At 42.3% G+C, this 20,381-nt stretch overlaps 1 protein-coding gene across 5 annotated transcripts in view; it reads left to right on the top strand.

The window, feature by feature from the left end:
• Positions 1–9,162: 9,162 nt before the first annotated feature.
• PAIP1 (poly(A) binding protein interacting protein 1) overlaps positions 9,163–20,381 on the top strand; it is a 31,074-nt gene continuing 19,855 nt past the window's right edge. The window contains exons 1-3 of one of the 5 annotated variants that reach the window (XM_027606524.1): positions 9,163–9,185; positions 10,845–11,014; positions 19,742–19,927. In XM_027606524.1, the coding sequence (XP_027462325.1) occupies positions 10,916–11,014; positions 19,742–19,927 (285 nt within the window). In that variant the 5' untranslated portion in view covers positions 9,163–9,185; positions 10,845–10,915. Of the gene's footprint in view, positions 9,186–9,332; positions 9,507–9,775; positions 10,270–10,491; positions 10,646–10,844; positions 11,015–19,741; positions 19,928–20,381 lie in introns of those variants that run through there. The other 4 variants (XM_027606523.2, XM_027606521.1, XM_027606520.1 and 1 more) reach the window with 4 other exon arrangements.

The raw sequence follows: 20,381 nt of genomic DNA on the forward strand, positions 1-20,381 counted from the left end.
TGTGAGTGCCCTATAAGAGTTAAAACAGAAAGAAGAGTCAGTTGACCCTTGAAAAATGTAGGGGTTAGGAGCATTGACCCTCTCCCACCCCCCTTAATTGAAAATCTGCATATAACTTTTGACTCCTCCAAAACTTAACTAAGAGCCAACTGTTGACCAGAAGCCGTACCAATAACATAAACAATTAACATACGCTCTGTATATTATATGTGTTGTATACTGTATCCTTATAATAAAGTAACCTAGAGAAAAGAAAATGTTAAGAAAATCATAAGGAAAATACATTTACAGTACCATATCTGCATATAAGTATAGTTCAAACCCATGTTGTTCAAAGATCAACTGTACTGGGTTTTGGCCTTGTGCCAACAAAAAGAGCAGTACATAGACTGTGCCAGAGAGAGATGGGGAAATAGAACACATCAGTAGCAAAAGACCTCTTACTTGATATTTATACATTAAACATTGATGTTCCCAATTGTCTTTCAAATGCCATATTTGGACCCTGAAAATAGCATTTCTAGCTATTACATTACCTTGTTGCTAGCCAGCAAGCACTTCAGTTCAATTAGTTGAATTGTGCAATTAGTAGAATGTTGCCCGTTGTAATTATTCACCGAGAACTTCCTCTAAAATTTTCAACCCAGATCTCATGCTCGGACCACCACTTTCTTTCTTTCCAACTCCCTTCTTTCTGACTCTTGATTTCCCTTTTCCTTCCAATCTATCATTTATCTTTCATTTTCAATCCTCTGGCTTAAGCCATGAGCAGCCCCTCAGCCCCTTCTGACTTTACTCTCCTGCCTTAACTGCATTAATGAAAGTTCATTCCTACATCAGGTTGTCAAGAGTTGCTAGAGAAAAATCACAAAATTGTTCAGAGCGTTGCCCCTGTAAATCCCTGGTCTCCAACTTCAGCTGGACTTTTTGCAGCCCCCAGCAGTTCTCCTGTGAACTGGCCACCTTCCGAAGCAGCCTTCTCTCCCAGAGCAGCATTTGCAACCATTGCCACTTTCCTCAGACTCCTTCTTTTTATGTCTCCCACCCTCACAGTAAAGACATTTCCTCCCTTTTTACTGAGAACATGCAAATCATCTTAAGTTTCCAGCATCCTCCCTCTCCTGCAATTTCTCTGCCTCTGCTTCCATTTCTTAGCGAAAAAGCTTTCCCCCATCCAAAGTCATTTCTGCCACCTATACTCTGAATTTGTGACCTGCCTCCTCCTCTGGTCCATTATTCCCTCAGTTTCCCCCTTTTTCCCTGATGTTTTCCTTTCTCCCCTCATTGTCTTTAGCTAACAAATGCATCTTTCTCCCATCTTTAAAATAAAAAGAAACTATAATGGCGACAAAACATCTCTAATACACTTGCCTTACAAACTTCCCGTATCTCCCTCATTTATTTTACTGTCAGGTTTAGAGCTGTGAATACTTCCTAATACTGACAGCTACTTGTACCCAAATCACTTGCAAATTTATATTATTCCATTTGCAAATTTCCTGGGAATGCCTGTTTATTTACAGTGAGAAATAGAACTCAAATACAATAGAATGTTTGCATCTCTGTGACGCACTTATTCTGGAGATAAAGTGTAGTATGGTTTCAGCTTGTGGACTCTGGGCTTAACAGAACTGGGTTGCTCACTATTTATGTGATCTTAGGCAAGTTAATTGGGCTCTCTCAATCTCAGTGTTTTCATAACACGAGGAAGTAATAGTACCTACCTCATACCATTGTTTGGAAGATGAAATGAGGAAATTAAAATGAGATAACTCATGTAAACTGTTTACTTAGGACACAGTAAGTGCTAAATATTAGCTATTATTGTTGTTCCCGTTCTTCTCAAAAAACAAATTTAGATAGGTAATTGGAAGATCACTTGGCAAAAGTGGACTTGGTTCCCAGAGGCAGTTGCTGTTCAGCTGGTTAGCAGCCTCAGGCAGTGAGTGCCTGCCAAGGTGAATAGAGTGCTCAAGCTCAGAGAAGGTGCACTTTTACAGATTCTTCATAATCCTAATTTTATCTGGCCTCTCTGTACCATACAACACCCTTGACCTTTCTCTTTTTTTTAAGATTTTGTTTATTTATTTGAGAGAGAGAGAGAGAACAAGCAGTGGGGAAGGGCAGGGGAGAGAGAGAGAGAAGGCGACTCCCCGCTGAGCAGGAAGCCTGACATGGGACTGGATCCCAGGGCCCGGAGATCAAGACCTGAGCCGAAGGCAGACACTTAACTGACAGCCACCCAGGCGCCCCTGGCCTTACCTTTTTTACATTCTGTTCTCCACTGGCTTCTCTCAGTTTTAGTCCTACATAAACAGAGGACACAGATCTCTCTTCCTCAACCCAGCCATTAAATGTATGTTTCTCTTTCCTCTTCTGCCTCTATCCACTTTCCCTAAGTTAGTTCATTTCTCCTGTGGCTTCAGCTCTTAAATATCTAATGCTAGGCAACATTCCTTTGACCTCTAACTCCATAATTTACCTATCTCTAAACAATTCCACTTGTATGCCAAATGAAATGTCCAAAACGGAGCTAGTGAGAGGCCCCCTCTTTCACTGAACCTGCCCCCCTCTGGTATGCCCGCTTTTGGAGACTGAAGGATCAAAGCCAGAATCCTGGGAGTCATCATTTTCCTGGCTTATTAATAAGACTTTCATACATCTGTCAACTTCTTCAGAAACATTTCTTGAATTTGGCCTTTCTCTCTAACCCCACTACCACTACCTTAATCACCATCATCATTTCCCTCTGGAATTTCTACTACAACCATCACAGGTCTTCCTGCTTCTAGTCTCAGACACCTCACAGCTACTAATTTCACACCCTTCCTTATCCTCAGCACTAAAACAGTGTCAGGTACAGAGCAGACATGTGATAAATATTTACTAAATGAGGGGTACCTGGGTGGCTCAGTCAGTTAAGCATCTGAGTCTTGATATCAGCTCAGGTCTTGATCTCAGGGTCATGAGATCAAGCCCCGTGTTGGGCTCCACATTGGACATGGAACCTATTTAAAAAAAAATTTTTTTTTTACTGAATGAATGAGTAAGTGAACGAATGAATTCCTGTCCTCATGGAATTATAGTCCAGCTAAGAGATCAACATGAAACAAGTAAGCATAGCAGATGTTGGGGAGATCCCAAGTAGCATTCCTGGCTATCTCAGACTCAAAGATGGATTGGTGCCTTGATCCAGATGGGAGTCAAGTGCTGACTGGCTGGGACTATATTTCATAGCAGGCCCAAGACATTAGGAGTGGAAGATAAGTTATACATATGAGACCCAAGAGAACAAACATGTCAGCTAATTCTTCTCTCTCTTAATGATGTCCCCACTAATTTATGATATATATGTTGCCATGATAACTTGGGCGGGGACGAGTGAACTGAATTAGCTAGGAAAAGGGTAGGGAGTGATGGAATAAGATGCAACAAGGTTTATTTATATGTGTTCAGTTTTTAAAACTTTTTATTTAGAGATAATTTAGATTCACAGGCAGTTATAGGAAATAATATGGAGAGGGCCACACAGCTGGCATAGTCGGTTAAGCATCTAACTCTTGGTTTCAGCTCAGGTCATGATCTCAGGGTCTGAGATGGAGCCTCACACTGGGTTCCATACAGAATCTGCTTACGAGTCTCTCACCCTCTCCCTTTTCCCCTCCCACTTGTACTTGCTCTCTCTCTCTCAAATCTTAAAAAAAAAAAAAAAGAAAGAAAGAAAGAAAGAAAGAAAGAAAGAAAGAAAGAAAGAAAGAAAGAAAGAAAGAAAGAAAGAAAGAAAAAAGAAAGACAGACAGACAGACTATGGAGAGATCTTATTTACTCTGCACCCAGTTTCCCCCAATGGTAGTATCTTACATAACTATACATAACTATAATACAATATCACATCCAGGAAATTGACAATATGCCTACCTTAGTTTTACATGCACCCATTTGTGTGTGTACACACACGTACATGTATTTAGTTCTATGCCGTTTTATCAATATGTAGATTCACGTGAGTACCACCACAGTCAAGAGCAAAATGGTTCCATTACAAAGATTCCTCATAGTATCTAACCTTTCAGTAGCCACACTCCTTCCCTCCAACCCCCAGCCCCTCCTTAACCTCTGGCAACCACTAAGCTATTTTCCATCTTTATAATTTTGTCATTTCAAGGCTATATAAATTAATCACATGATAACTGTTTGAGATTGACTTTTTCCCCCCACTCAGTATAATTCCTGTGAGAGCTGTCGAAGTTGTGTGTCTCAGAAGTTGTCCTTCTTGCTGAGTAGTATTCTATGCACCACAGTTTAACCATTCATCCATTAAAGAACATGTAGGTTGTTTCCAGTTTGAGAATAGTATGAATGAAACTGTGATTAAAATTTGGGGACGTGGTTTTGTGTGAACATAAATCTTCATTTCTTTGGGAAAAACGCTTAGTTTGAGCTGCTTTAACAAAATACCACAGACTGTGTGGATTAAAGAACAAATTTATTTCTCACAGTTTTGGAGGCTGGGAAGTCCAAGATCAGGTGCCAGCATGGTCAGGTTTTGGTGAGAGCCCCCTTCCTGGTTTGCAAATGACCATCTCTTTGCTGTGTCCTCACACGGGATAAATAAATAAATAAATAAATAAATAAATAAATATCATTAAATCAGAATGATTGAGATTCAAGGTACCATTCATCCTGAGGCAAAATTCCTCTCCAGCTGTGAAGCTATGAAACCAGTTATGTGCTTCTAAAATACAGTGGTGGGATAGGCATAAGACAGACATTCCCGTTCCAAAAAGGAAATAGAAAAGAAACCAACCAGCAGGCAAATTCCATGACATTGTAATACTCAAAACCAATCCTCAGATTTGTCTCACATGATTATGAGGGCTGAAACAACTCACTATTTGCTGTTTGCAAGCTGGGGACCCAGGAAAGCTAGTGGTATAGTTCCAGTCCATACCTGAAGTCCTGAAAACCAGAGCACCAGTGGTGTTAAGTCTCAGTCCAAAGTGAAAAGACCAGTGTCCTAGCCCAAGCAATCAGACAGGGAGAGGGAATTCTCCCTTCCTTCACTTTTTTGCTTTCTTTAGGCCCTCAATGGATAAGATGACACTTTGGGGAGAGCCATCTGGTTTACTCAGTCTACTGGTTTGAATGCTAATCTCTTTCAGGAACACCCTTATAGACATGCCCCGAAAAAAAATGTTTAACCAGATATCTGGGCATCCAATGGACCAAACTGACACATAAAGTTAACCATCACAAATATCCAGGAGTGCAATTTCTGGGTTGTATAGTAGTTATATGTAAATTTTTTTAAGATTTTATTTATTTATTCATGAGAGACAGAGGAGGAGAGAGAGAGAGGGGGAGAGAGAGAGAGAGAGAGAAGCAGAGGGAGAAGCAGGCTCCCAAGGAGCAGGGAGTCCAATGCGGGGCTCGATCCCAGGACCCCGGAATCATGACCTGAGCCGAAGGCAGACTCTTAACCATCTGAGCCACCCAGGCGCCCATACGTAAAATTTTTAAGGAAACTGCCAGGAACTAGTTTCTAGAATGATTATACCAATTGTACATTCCCACCAGCAATGTATGAGTGACTCAGTTTCTGGTTTCTCTACATTCTTGTAAGCATTTGGTGTTGTCACTATATTCTACTTTAACCATTGTGATAAGTAGGTAGTGAAATCTCATTGGTGTTTTAATTTTCATTTACCTGATAGCTAATGATGTTGAACATTTTCCCCTATGGGCTTAAATGCCATTTCACTTACATTCTCATCAGTGAAATGTCTATTCATGTATTTTGCCCATTTCTTAACTGGATTATTCTTTCACAGTTGGGTTCTGAGAGTACTTCATATATTCTAGATACAAGTCTTTTTTTTTTAAGATCTTATTTATTTATTTGAGAGAGAGAGCATCACTGGGGGTTGGGGAGGAGGGGCAGAGGGAGAGGACGACTCCCTGCTGAGGTTCAATCCCAGGACCCTGAGATCATGACCTGAGCTGAAGGCAGACGCTCAACCAACTGAGCCACCCAGGCGCCCCTAAATATAAGTCTTTTGTCAGTATATGGCTTGCAAATATTTTCTCCCCCATATTTATGAAAACATTCTCCTCTTAGCTGGACTTGAAAGCTGCACGTCTACTCCCATACAGTCCAATGATGATCTTGAAGCCATTAAGTTCTGCTAGATTTATGAAAACCAATCTCCTTTTTTAAATTTTTTTCTTCTTCTTTTTTTTAAAAGATTTATTTATTTATTTTGAGAGAGTGAGAATGAGAGAGAGAGAGAGAGAGAGAGCACATGAGAGGGGGGAGGGCTGGAGGGAGAAGCAGGTTCCTTGCTGAGCAGGGAGCCTGATGCGGGACTCGATCCCCGGACTCCAGGATCATGACCTGAGCCGAAGGCAGTCGCTTAACCAACTGAGCCACCCAGGTGCCCTCTTCTTTTTTTAATATTCATTTTTAAATTTAAATCTTCCAAAAACTATAAAAGAAAACCAGTCTTTTTTTTTTATCATCACTATACTAGTGACCTAAGGAAAAAGCAGCATTGCAGGTGATTCCTATCAGCATTAAAAGCCTATTGTATACCAAGTACTTGGCTAAGATCTAATGTTGTAGAGATGAAAAGGTGTCCTCAGGTTGGGGTGCCTGGCTGGCTCAGTCAGTAAAACATGTGACTCTTGATTTTGGGGTTGTGAGTTCAAGACCCACAATGGGTGTGCAGGTTACTTAAAAAAAAAAAGGTGTCCTCTGACTTCAGAAGTAGTTTAATGAAGAGGATAGAGAATAGACCAAATATTAATCTAGCATGCTAAGTGCCAAGACAGTTTTTCCAAGGTACAACTATCATAAGGGACTAGACAGCTTGGGTAAGTCTTCCTGGAAAACATCTTTCAAACCCAGTTTTTTTTTTTTTTAAGATTTTATTTATTTATTTGACAGAGAGAGACACAGCAAGAGGGGGAACACAAGCAGGGGGAGTGGGAGAGGGAGAAGCAGGCTTCCCGAGGAGCAAGGAGCCTGATGTGGGGCTCGATCCCAGGACCCTGGAATCATGACCTGAGCCGAAGGCAGACGCTTAATGACTGTGCCACCCAGGCACCCCTTAAACCTGGTTTAAGGAAACAAATCCTTTCCTTTCCATGGTTTACAGCGGATCCTTTTCCCATATTTTTTTTAATTTCCCTTTTCCCATATTATAACATATTTTCCAACTCTCCAAATTTAGCCCTACCCTCATAAATCAATAAGAAAGCATAAATGTAGAGAAGGAGCTTTTTTGATGATTCTCTCCAGAGAGTCCTTTATAGTACTTATGTTTGTGTGACCTCCTGGCATTTTTTAAAGGAATCTTTTCCCCCAATGTGGGGCTCCAATTCACAACTCCAAGATCAAGAGTTGCAAGCTCTTTGAGGCACCTGGGTGTCTCAAGCCTGCTTAAGATTCTCTCTTTCCCTCTCCCCCTCCTCTCTCTGCCTTTCCCACTCTTAAAAAAAAAAAAAAAAGAGTTGCATGCTCTACCAACTAAGCCAGACAGGTGCCCTGGCCTCTTGGCATTTTGCAATACCTACCACCTCCACTTGGCCCTATGACAGTCCCGAGATGGATATATCTTGGCACCCTTTGGTGTCCAGTGGGGACAATTGGAATGCTTATCTCACAGGATGTGAGGATTAAATAAAAGGATAAAGTAAAACTCTTGAAACAGCGGCTAGCACGTACTAAGTATTACCTAGTGTTATTATAATGAAGCTAAATCCATCCATGTTCTAAGGCTACCTTTTCCATCTCATAAGAATAGGGTTAAAGTTACATAACAGTAAATTGGGAGAAGGCAATGGATAGCATCTCAATTAACCACCTTATCTAACAAAAGGTGGCTATAAAGATGCCCTGATATCACCACAGATGCGGATGTGGAGTAACCTTATTCTCAAATAAGAATGTCTCAGGTGTAAAAAAAAAGTGCTAGTCATCATCAAAGTTCTAAGGAGAACAAAAGGGTGATGAATGCAAACAAAAGCCTGGGACAGGATTAGGGCTCCTACTTCAGTGGAACATCAGGATAACTCACTCTCACTGTGTCTGAGTATACCGTTTTACTTTCCTATTGAAAAGTCCCGGTAAGAAGTGACTGACCACTATATAAAAGAATGGATTTTAATGTGATGAATATCACCTTATCTAATTTTTACTGTAATCTTGTCTTTGTAATATATGCTGAGTGCTACAACATACTTATTGTTTTAAAGATGAGGAAAATGAGGCTCAGAGAAACTAAATCCTTAGCTTACCCAGGATCACAAAGGCATTAAGGATCAAGACCGAGATCTAAACCAACCTCCAGCTTCATACATTCTTTCTCTACACGAAGGAACGGTACTTTTTGTTGGCTTCCTTCCCTGACTTCATTATTTTTGTCAACAATCAACAGCATGAATCATTTATTTATGATTGCCCTCATTAAGGCCATTCTTCTCACTCATTTAGGTAAAGATGTTAATGTTTTTTTATTAGCACGAAGAGAAAATGGTTAAGAAGAGTTTTGTTCCTAATTGAAATGATTCTCAAGATGACAAGATTGGAAAACATTAAGCCCGTCTTAATATAAAGGGTCACAATCGAAGTTTGTGAGGATGTTTTAATACAACCGGAAAGAAGTTGATTTTTTTTCTCCTTCTCACTACTTATATTCATCCTTCATTTGGCTTCATCACTGTCAGTCCTGACAAAAACAATAATTTACACACAGATAACGTCTAGAACTTTGTTGTGCAATGCGGTAGCCACTAGCCACACGTGCCTACTGAGCACTTGAAATGTGCCTAATTCCAACGGAGACATGCTGAAGGTGTAAAATACACAGTGGATTTTGATTAGTACCAAAAAAGGAAAAACATCTCATTAATATTTTTGTATTAGTTATATGTTGAAATGCAACCATTTTGGATGAATTGGGGTAAGTAAAATAGATCATTAAAAATAATTTCACCTGTTTCTTTACTCGTTAACGTAGCTTCTAGAAAATTTGTAATTACATAAGTAGCTTGCATTTGTGCTCGCACTATATTTTTATTGGACAGAGCTAGTAGTTGACGAAAAAGGGGAATTTCATTGAAAGTGCGTTTTCAGAACTGGACAGGAAGAGAAAAGGGAGAAAACTGAAGCCTGGGCACAGTAGGTGGGATAAATACCTGCTGTGAATTGCAAGGGGCGGGGAGGGGGGCTGCATTTGGACTGTGTTCCTCCCTCCCTTTGCCGCGGCCGACGAGGCCGGTGGCAGAGCTTCTCCCGGAGCCCTCCTTCCGGACCAGTCCTCCCGCCAGTCCTCTGGTCGGCCGGCCGGGCTATTGAACACACCTGCGCGCCCACGGAGGTGCGCGTCCGCGAACCCTGGCGCTGCTTCCACGCCCCCTCCCCCCGTATTTTTATTTTCCTGGCATCAACCGTCAGTCTCGCACTTCTCTCCTGAGAACCACGGCGTGGGTCGGGCCCGCCTGGGGTAAGCGCCCCTCTCTGCCCTCGGCCCGGCCGTGGGGAAGGAGATGCTCCCCCGCCCCGCCGGCCCCCGCGGCAAGCCGGGCTGTCTGGCGGCCGGGACGCCGCTTCCCGGGCGGCCTGGTGGGCCGCGGCTCCCAGCCGGTCGCGAACAGGAGCAGACGCGGCGGGCGCGCCCGGGGCCTCCGGGCCGCGGGGGGCCGCTGTGACCCGCCTTCGCCCCCGCCGTGCCGAAGGCGGGGGAGCCGGGTTTTGGGGAGAATCGAAAAGCGGAGGGCAGCCGCGGGGGGCGGGCGCTCTGGAGCGGCGGGTTCGGCGGGTGCTCCGACTGCCGTCCGCTCCGCCCGAAGCGTCGAGGAGCCGAGCAGGGGCCCGCCGCCCTCCTCCTCCATGAGGGCCGAGTGAGCGCGGCGGCGAGAGCCGGCCCGCGGCGCCTCCCCCCGCGTCCTCTCCCGAGCGCAGCGGCAGCGGCCCCCGGCGGCGGAGGAGGAGGAGGAGCATGTCGGACGGTTTCGATCGGGCCCCAGGTGCTGGTCGGGGCCGGAGCCGGGGCCTGGGCCGCGGAGGGGGCGGGCCTGAGGGCGGCGGTTTCCCGAACGGAGCGGGGCCTGCTGAGCGGCCGCGGCACCAGCCGCCGCCGCAGCCCAAAGCCCCGGGCTTCCTGCAGCCGCCGCCGCTGCGCCAGCCCAGGACGGCCCCGCCGCCAGGGGCCCAGTGCGAGGTCCCCGCCGGCCCCCAGAGGCCTCCCCGGCCCGGGGCGCTCCCAGGTACGGAGCCGCTCTAGGGGACCCCGTCCTCCTGGGCCAACGCTTCCCCACGGCCCTCCGCGCGCGCCGAGGTCGGCGCGCTGTTCCCCGCCCCCCCCGTTCCCCGAAAGCATTCCCCGAGGGGCCCGGTTGTTAATGGGGTGGGGACGGGCCCGGAACGGGTTTGGAAGGTGGCTGCAGGAATCCTTTTGTGCGCCCCGGCTGGGGGAGGGGCCCAGTGCGCGGTCTCCGAGTTCGGCCGTCCGGGGAGGAAGTAAAAATCGCCTCCCCCTCCCAGCCCTGGAAAGGGAGACCTCAGGCGAGCAACCACCTCTTTTTAACCGACTCCTTAAGAAAAAAGGGAAAGAAAGCCCTCAAACATTCATTTAGGAGGCAGGTATGGCCGTAAATGAGCTAAAGCAAGTCCATTGTTCCTTTTTGCAGGCTCTGTATATATTCTGGCGTTAACCTTAAAATTCGTGACTGTTCTCGTTTAACTCTTAAAAACCTGCCCTTCGCATTTGGGTTTTTCAGGAGATAGTAAGTTGCTGTACAAAGGAAGGAATGCGACTAACACCTCATTTTTCCTTTCTCAGAACAAACGAGGCCCCTGAGAGCTCCACCTAGTTCACAGGATAATATCCCACAGCAGAACTTGGAGTCAGCAATGGCTAAACCCCAGGTGGTTGTAGCTCCTGTATTAATGTCTAAGCTGTCTGCGAATGCTCCTGAATTTTACCCATCAGGTTATTCTTCTAATTATACAGTAAGTAGGCCTTTTTACCACAATTCTGAGTTACTATTACTGGGATAATGTGGTTATTACTGTATTTTATTACTAGTATGCTGGTGCTTTCTACTACACATAAAAACCTTTTATTATGAATTCTTTGAACTCATGAGGAACCACACTGATTCAGGAATATATTTTGTAGTTATCATGTTTTAAATATCAGAATGTAAATTGAGAGTAGACCTTGTCTCTTCACTGCTGTATTCCCAGTATCTTTAGAGTATTTCTAGGCTAATACAGGATATGGTTAAGGGCACTTTCAATATATAAAACTAAGATTTGTGTTCAGACTTACTGGACAATCTATAGAATAATGGCGCCTGGGTGGCTCAGTCGTTAAGCGTCTGCTTTCCGCTCAGGTCATGATCCCAGGGTCCTGGGATCGAGTCCCACATTGGGCTCCTTGCTCCGCGGGGAGCCTGCTTCTCCCTCTCCCACTCCCCCTGCTTGTGTTCCTGCTCTCGCTTGCTCTCGCTCTCTCTCTGTCAAATAAATAAAATCTTTAAAAAAAAATTAAAAAAAAGAATAATGGCCTGGCAAAGCTGACTTTAAATTTGATTTTAGCAAGATAGCTGAATATTCATTGGTAGTTTTAGGGTAAATTAAACCATGGTTTTGCTGCAGGCTAATTTGAGGTAGGCTTTTGAATGTTACACATCTGGGCTCTGTTAAAACAGAAGTGTTTCTGGTTCTAATTAACTACTGTTATGAAGAAATATAAAGGGTTTTGATAAAATGTTTACACAGCTCTGAAGAACTTTTAAACTTTCAGATTCATCTTTGTCAGTATAAGAACTTAAAAAAATTGATCACATTTTTCTTCAGTGGGAGAAAATACAAAGCACAGCTGGGATATATAGAAAGGAACGTGTCCTGGGTAAATGCATAGCAATTAATTGTATATAAGTGGGGCAGGAACGATTAGAGGGTTAAAGAAAGGATGATAACTTTGGCAGAATTCTTATGTTTCCTAATTTCTTAGTTTTATTGACATTTAACATGAAACAGTGTACATAAAGATTAGCTCAAAGTTTCACAAAGTGAACATTTAGGCAACCAGCATCCAAATCAAGAAAAGGAATGTCATCTGCATCCCGAAAACTCCTTCCAACCCCTTCTAATCATTACTGCTCTCCTAGGTTAATTACTATTTTGACTTAACAAGTTTTGCCTGTTTTCAAAGTTTGTATAATTGGAGTCCTACAGAATATCTTTGCACAATTTTATTCAACATCTAAATTAATCCACCTTGTAGCTCATAGTTGAAGGTGACTTACTCTCCTAGCATTCCACTGTGTGAATATACCACGGTCCATTTGTCTTTTTTTTTTTTCTTCTGCTTTGTCTCTTGATAAACATTTGAGTAGTTTCCACTTTTGGGCTATTGTGAATAGGGCTGCTAGTCTGTGTATCCACGTCTTGGTGGATATTTGCCCTTGTTTCTGTTGGGTACATACCTAGGAGTGGAATCACAAGGACACAGGGTAGCCAACTCTTCTTCCCCCCCTCCAAAGATTTTACTTTTAAATAATCTCTACATCTCTACACCTAATGGAGTCAAAGTGCCTTGGTAGCCAACTGTAAGAGAGACTGTCAAATAGTTTTCCAAAGAGGTGTTCCAGTGTACACTCTGAGTAGTGTGTGATTTCAAATTGCTCTGCTTCCTTGTCAGCATTTGGAATTTTCTGTTAAGTTTAGCCATTTTGGTGGGTGTGTGGTATCTGCTTCTGGTTTTAATTTATATTTACCTGTTAACTAACAGTGGTACACACACTTTGTTACTTCTTGGGGCTGGGGGCCAGTGCTTTCCTTCCATTTTTTGATAGGAAAGGTATGGAAAGGCTGTATTTTATGTTTCAGAAACTCCATGCATCTTAGACTGCCCAGGAAAAAGCTTTGGGGCTGGGAAGGGGAAAGTATAGGCAAGCAGGAAGAGCAGTTGATTTGGGGTGAAAGGGGCTGTCAGTCATGTAAAGTAGAAGTGAGAACACTTGGGTTCTTGCCAAAAAGTTGTATTTGGCTCAGGAAATGAATGATTAGAGAGCTGTGAGTAGTTGAATAAAATAGTAAAGAGTACTTACTTTCAAAGAGCCACAAAACTTTTCTCTTTGTCTCCCTGTTTACCTCGGCCATTTTATGATAGGAGGGATGCAATTTTTTTTTTTCCAGAGCCTGTACTAAACTAGTTTACATAGTTCTACAGAGTTCAAGTGACTCCAGGGCTACAGAGCAGTGTATTGAGCCATGTTCACTTACTTTGAGCCACTGTCCTCTGTTAGGCATTCCTTGATATCCTCTATTATATCAGCTGCTTCTTTGTTCAGTCTGCCAGAGCAGATTGCATACTGGGAGCCCATGGTTCATGTGTGGCCTGCAGGTGTATCTTTTTATGGGGGGGGCACCTTTTAATAAGCTACCAACACTTAAATGTTGCAAATCTGAATTTTCTGGTTTCTCTTGAAATCCTAATATGTGTTTGTACCAGACTATTACTTTATTTATTTACTTAGAAAGAACGGGAGCCCGAGTCAGGGGAGGGACACAGGAAGAGGGAGAGAGAATCTCAAGCTGACTCTGAGCTGAGCATGGAGCCCGAGGCAGGGCTCAGTCTCACCACCCTGAGATCATGACCTGAGCTGAAATCAAGTCAGATGCTTAACCAGCTAAGCCACCCAGGCGCCCCCGGACTGTTAACTTTGATAGAGCAAAAACTGGAGCTGAATGGATGCAGCCCCCCTAGATGGAATGTGTGAGCTCTAATTGCTCGCTGGCTTGGTTTGTATTCCACCTTGATTCTATAATCATTCAAGCTTGCTACCTCTGCTCTAGTGCACTGTCTAGTCTTATTCATTTACCCTTTTACCCTCTGTCAATGCTAAGCATTTTTCTCTGTCTACTTAGTCACAGAATAGTAATATCCTTGTTTTTTCCTTGACTCTTAGGATAAGGTCTTATGAGGGAGACTTCTCCTCGTAGTAGCCATAATCCAGAGTTAGCTATATTCACTCACTCATTCAACAGGAAGTTGGATGTTTACCGTGAGGCAAGCACTGGAAATACAGCAGTGAACAAAATGGACAAAAATGCCTTGAGTCTGCTTTTATATTTATAAGAAAATCTGGGTATCTTTGAGTTGAATCTCTTCTCAAGAGTTCATGCCTTTTTTTTTTTTTTTTTTTTTTTTAAGGTTTGAGACCTTTTTTAAGGTTTTGACCACGGGGTGGAGGGGCAAAGGGAGAGGGAGAGAGAGTCCCAAGCAGACTCCGCACTGAGGGCAGAGCTCAACACAGGGCTCGATCTCACCACCTAGAGATGATGACCCGAGCTGAAACCAAGGGTTGGCTGCTTAACTAACTGCGCCACCCAGGCACCCCAAGAATTCATGCTTTTTTCTAAAAAGCCTTTATGATAGTCTTTTGTTGTGCTTTCTTAATCCTTCCAAAATTCTGAACCCTTTTATCTTAGAGTCCTTCCTGTAATCCCACTGCTAGAATTTCTTGCTTTCCGTGCCTTCTTACCAGGGAGTTGCTGTATCTAGCTACTCCTGCCCATTGCTGCTTGTCTGATGATAAACCATTACAGCTTGAATATTTAATCACATCTCACTTACAAGAACCAAAAATTCTACATAGGAATTCATAAAGCATTTATTAAGGGGTGCCTGGGTGGCTCAGTTGGTTAAGCGTCTGCCTTCAGCTCAGCTCATGATCCCAGGGTCCTGGCACTGAGCCCCATATTGGGCTCCCTGCTTCTCCCTCTCCTGCTCTCCCTGCTTGTGCTCTCTCTCTGTCAAATGAATAAATAAAATCGTCAAAAAAAAAGGGGGGGGCATTTATTAAGAGACCAAAATCCCACACACACACACTCTGTCCCTCCCTCCCCCTCCTCCCCCTCCCTCCCAGCTTTTTTCTAAGAACATTCCCCTCAAGTCATTGCCTGTTTGTTTTCTGCCTTTCAGTAGTGATGTTCTCCAAAATGTAAAAGTATTCACTGTTAGTATTTACTTCTCACTGTTCAAACCTCTGCTGACTGATCCCCCTAATTGAATTGATACTACTTTTTGTGACCTTTACTGGTGCTCTTTGGGTCTGAAAATCTATTGTTCTCTCAGTCCTCATCCTAGTAGACTTTGACCACAATATGATCTATGCAGTTTAACAAGTTCCAGTGTGCTAGGTCCTGTGCTAGGGGCCAAGGGTACCTTTTCAGTCTTTTAGAAGTTTCTCTTTATAGGAACTGAATAGTTAAGATACTAATTTTAATTTTTTCCTCTCTGTGCATAGTCTTTCACTTCCAGGACTGCAACCATTGTTCTTTCAGATTTCAACATGTAAAATTATTCTGTAGCATTTCCTTCTATGAGCGCCTCTACTTTTTCCTTTGGGCACTGTGGTGGTACTTCATCCTTGCAACTTGCAAATCATTCCTTCTTCCCTCAGATTGTAGTCCCTGAGGTTCTCTTTTATCCATTTTATTACCTGCCTTGGTGATCCTATCACCTAGAATCTGACCATTGCCTGTCTACTGATATCTGAAATCTGATTCTCCCTCTGAACTCCTGGCTTGTGTTTCCATTTGTTTTGACTTATTCATGAGGATGTCCCATTGAAACTCAAGTATAAAAAAGAATTTATCTTCTGCAAAGTTTTTTTTATACTAGCTGCTCAGGCTAAAAAATGGTGTATTGACTCACATTTCTTTCACACTCTTGCCCCCTTCAATCCAGTTAACTAAAGTAGTCTTGATTATTCCACCATCTAAGTGTCAGATTAGTTTCCTTTTATTCCTGCTGCTTTGGATCTCTAGCAACGCATTCAGAGTATCTCCCATGAAAAGTGTGTTTTCTATCTGATGTCCCTCCTAATATCCTGTCAGAAGTCTAAGAAAAATACATAAAACTTTAAATATTCCTCAGCTTGCAAGCCATCTAACTCCACTTTGAAAACTGACAAAATTTGTACTCTAAAAAATCTGGTACTAGAGAAATAACTCAAACATGTTAGAGTCCTCGTTTGTCCACAGTATGCTGTTCTTCCTTTTTCGCTTGAAACAACAGACTCTGATCAATTCCCTGTCGTTGTTTATTTTCAGTTATCCTACACCCAACCTGGGGCTTGAACTCATGACCCTGAGATTGAGTCACCTGCTCCACTGACCCAGCCAGATACCACCTTTATCAATCCCCTGTAATGCTTACAATTAGAGCAGCTCTGCTTTCCTTTTTTTACTTTCAGACTTCAGATTTTCTTTTTAAAGATTTATTTTAGAGAGCGTGCACACGTGTGCACATGAGAGCGGAGGGAGGAACAGAGGGAGAGATACAATCTCCAGCAGATTCCCCGCTGAGCAGGGAGCCCAACACGGGGCTCTATCTCAAAAGCCTGAGATAATGACCTGAGCCAAAATCAAGAGTCTGATGCCTAACCAACTGAGCCACCTAGGCGCCCCCAGACTTCAAATTTTCTTACAAGAGAGTTGGTCTTATTGAAACAACTAGAAATCAGTGTTCCAGACTGCATTTTTGCCACAGTGAATGACATTTGATAGAAACCAGACATTAATACCTTCAGTTGGGACCTGTAGGGTTCCTGCTTTTCTCTCATTAACAGGGACACTACAAGTCTGTAAAACCATATATCAAAAACTAATTTTTAATTGTAAGACTCACATAACGTACCTGGCTAATATTAAACTATATTTAATGTATACATTTATAATGCTTAACTGGTTTCACAATTTTATAAAAAATGGTCAGTATTCATAATATGAGCATTTATTTACTCCAGGGCTAACTATTTATCCCTTGTCTATCTTGCCAGAGCTTTTCATAGTCTATAAATCTCTTAAAATTAAACTGTACTAGAATAATGGTTCTGTGTTCTTTTCGTTTTAACATATTGGTGATTTCTATATTGATATAAATATATCTTGTCAGGTGGCTGTATGATCCATTATGTGGATCTAAGTTGGTATATTTAACCAGTTCTTTGTTGATAGATTGTTAGATGGATTTTTCTCTTACATATGTCAAGGTTAGGATATAAGCCTTTGTCAGTTACTTGGAGTATAGCATAGAGGTTAGAAGTACAGGGTTTGTTCTGTGCTCAGTTCTTCTGACTAGCTGTGTGACTTCACAAATTACTTAAGTTGGTACATGGTCCTTCCTTGTTCATACCCTAGCTTCTACGCCTTTGCCCGATAGTTTTTCCACTGGCTTTTGAGGCAGTCTCCCTGTTGTCCCCAAGACCCTACACAATTTCCCCATCTGCTTCACTGATATTAACTATTGCCTCATCTTCAGTTTCTGTGTTCTGGCTTTTCTTTCTCAAAGGTGTCAGGTAAGCACCTATCTTCTTGGGGCCTCTGTGCTTCTTGAGCCTACTATGTAGACTCTCTCCTTAGGTATTTGTGTGACTGGATTTTTTGGTTTTATTTTTTTCTTTTTTCTCAGATTAGATGTTAATTCTTCAGAATTCTTCCCATTTTTTCTGTTTTTTTTTTTTTAAGATTTTAGTTATTTGAGAGAAAGCGAGAGAGATCACAGAGGGAGAGATCAGAGAAGCAGACTCTGCTGCTGAGCAGAAAGCCCAGTGTGGGGCTCGATCCCAACACCCTTAGATCATGATCTGAGCTGAAGGCAGACGTTTAAGCCATCCAGGCGTCCCTCTGTTCTTATTTTTAAAAAATTTAATTCCAGTAAGTTAATATACAGTGTTAAATTAGTTTCAGCCCATTTTTTTTTCATGGTATATCCTAAGATCTGAATGATATCTTCTGTGATGGAAGATAAGTTCCACTGGAGGAGGACTTTGTTTCCTTTATTCATGCCAAGACTGTACCCCCAGCACCTAGAACAGTATTTGGCACTTAGTAGACACTCAGCAAGGGTTTTGAATGAAGAACCAAAGTGACTTAACTGCTCTGTGCTCATTTCTTCCATCTGTGCACAGGGAACAGTAATGCTTGCTTCACAGTTTTTTGGGATTGAGGCAGCCTTGCAGAGCTTTTAAAGTGACTGTCCCATATTTTGTATGGGATTGGTAGCTATTAGCTCATTAATCGAGTATCATCTTACATACCAAGAAGCATAGCTTTTTATTTTTAGATGCTCTTAGATATGATCCTTTAGGTATGAAAACACAGCTATGGCATTGGAATATAAGTATTTTCCCAGAAATGTAAAGATTTGCTGACTTAATGCCTTACTGTGTGCTAGTCACTGGTCCAGGGGCATTTACTCATTAACTCATTTAATCCTCCATCACATAGCTGTAATGTTTATGATGAATAAATTTGAATTTCGTCAATGTTAATTTGTTTTAGAGTCATTTAATTTATTTTTAAGTAATCTCTGTAGCCAGTGTAGGGGTCAAACCCATGACCCTGAGATCAAGAGTCCTTTGCTCTACCAGCTGACCCAGCCAGGCGCCCTTAGAGTGGAGTCGTTTAATTTGGATTGAGTTTTGAGCTCAGACATTTAATCTGTCCGTTTACCTGTTCTGCTCAGCAAACACTGTGAGCATGATACGGGCACATGAGTCCGCTCTTCCTGCAGTTGGTTCTGTTTCCTTAGTGCCTCTGATAGCACATGCAGTTCGTCATGGTAAGTAGTATCACTTTAATATCTGGAAATATATAAAAACTATGTAACATGGCCTCAAAGTGATGGTCAGCTGAAAAAATAGGACCAACTGGCTAGATTAGCCTTTCTACTAAGATTGTGTATTCATCTAACATGGAGCTTTCCTAAGGGGAATTTGGACTGGGTGTGATTTTATTTTTTCTTTATGCACTCACTGGCTTTAGAACTTAACCCCTTCATAAAATGTTCTATATTGTCATAATTCTTTCATGTGGTTTCTCATTTGACTCCTCTGGAAAAGGGTAACTTTCATCAGTAATATAGTCATTATTAGATCATAACTGTTAAGTAAATTTCAGAATGCTTGGTTAGTATTCCAGGCATTGCAAGTATAAGGGTTGATAATCTGATACCTTTTGCAGTACTCCCCCTGTTCAGCCTCCAGCCATTAATTAAAAGATTGGGAACTACCAAAGGTGATAGTGGTAAAACATTAGTTGGAAACTACTCCAGTCAAGGTTGGCTAGAAGGCTGGATATAGCAGTCTGCCACAGTGTACTATGGGGAAATGTTATAGTCCCTTAACTATATATATTTCACTGTCTTTGGGGATTAACAGATGACAAATCTTACTAGCTTTTTTTTCCTCCCCAATATAGAAATTCTCAAATACCTTTAAGAGTATGAAGAAGGGTATAATGAATCCCCATGGCCTCAACAGTTAGCTACCTGTGGCCATTCTTGTTTCTATTATCCCTGGCCCCTTCTTCCTTCCCACTTTGAAGCAGATCTCAGATGTTATACCCATAAATAGATCAAAATTTTGATGTCAGTATTATAGTGAAATATTGGCTTAAATTTTCTCAGCTGTCTCGTAAATCTGCCAGAATGAAAAGACAATTTCCTACCCAGTTAGATGGACTCCTTCTGCTATAATATAACACTTTGACCATTGGGTGAGGAAGAATGATGCAGTGGGCTTAATTTTATTGAGGAAAATAACAAATTTTATCATGTGAAGAATCACTTGTGCTAGAGACTTCTCACCTTAAGCTGCCTCAGGTTTATTTTAGCCCGTTGCATGGATTAAAACATTTTTTTAAACTTTTCACCTGTAGGAATCCTATGAAGATGGTTGTGAGGATTATCCTACTCTATCAGAATATGTTCAGGATTTTTTGAATCATCTTACAGAGCAGCCTGGCAGTTTTGAAACTGAAATTGAACAGTTTGCAGAGACCCTGAATGGCTGGGTTACAACAGATGATGCTTTGCAAGAACTTGTAGAACTCATCTATCAACAGGTAGGTTGGCTGATGCCGCAGGTGATCATCAGATAGCTTTCTGAAGCCCAAGGGTGGTGGTTGCTCCTTCACGTTCACTGGCCTCCATGCTTCTTAACTTTTTATGGTTCATGGGAGCTTTTAAGTCTGTTGTATGAAATTCCTGTAGCTGGGGATCTAGGGCCAGAGCCAGACTGGAGATTCAAGGCTCTGTACACGCAGTTGGAAGGACTGTTGGACATTTATGAGGGAGGCTAGGTAAGTATCTGTTTTTACAGGATCTGAAATTAACAGTACACAGAAAGAGTGCAATTCTCTTCTCCTACGTATCAAATTATATAGCACTTTTGGAGTATGGGAGGAAAAAAAAAATCAATGGGAGAACTTTCTTCCCTCATAAAGGAGCCCCCCCAAAAAAAGCTAGACCACAAAACACTGTATTGACTCTTAACATTTATGCTTATATTTATTTTAA

Source organism: Zalophus californianus, chromosome 5 (genome assembly GCF_009762305.2).
Source record: "Zalophus californianus isolate mZalCal1 chromosome 5, mZalCal1.pri.v2, whole genome shotgun sequence".
NCBI classification, from domain to species: domain Eukaryota; kingdom Metazoa; phylum Chordata; class Mammalia; order Carnivora; family Otariidae; genus Zalophus; species Zalophus californianus.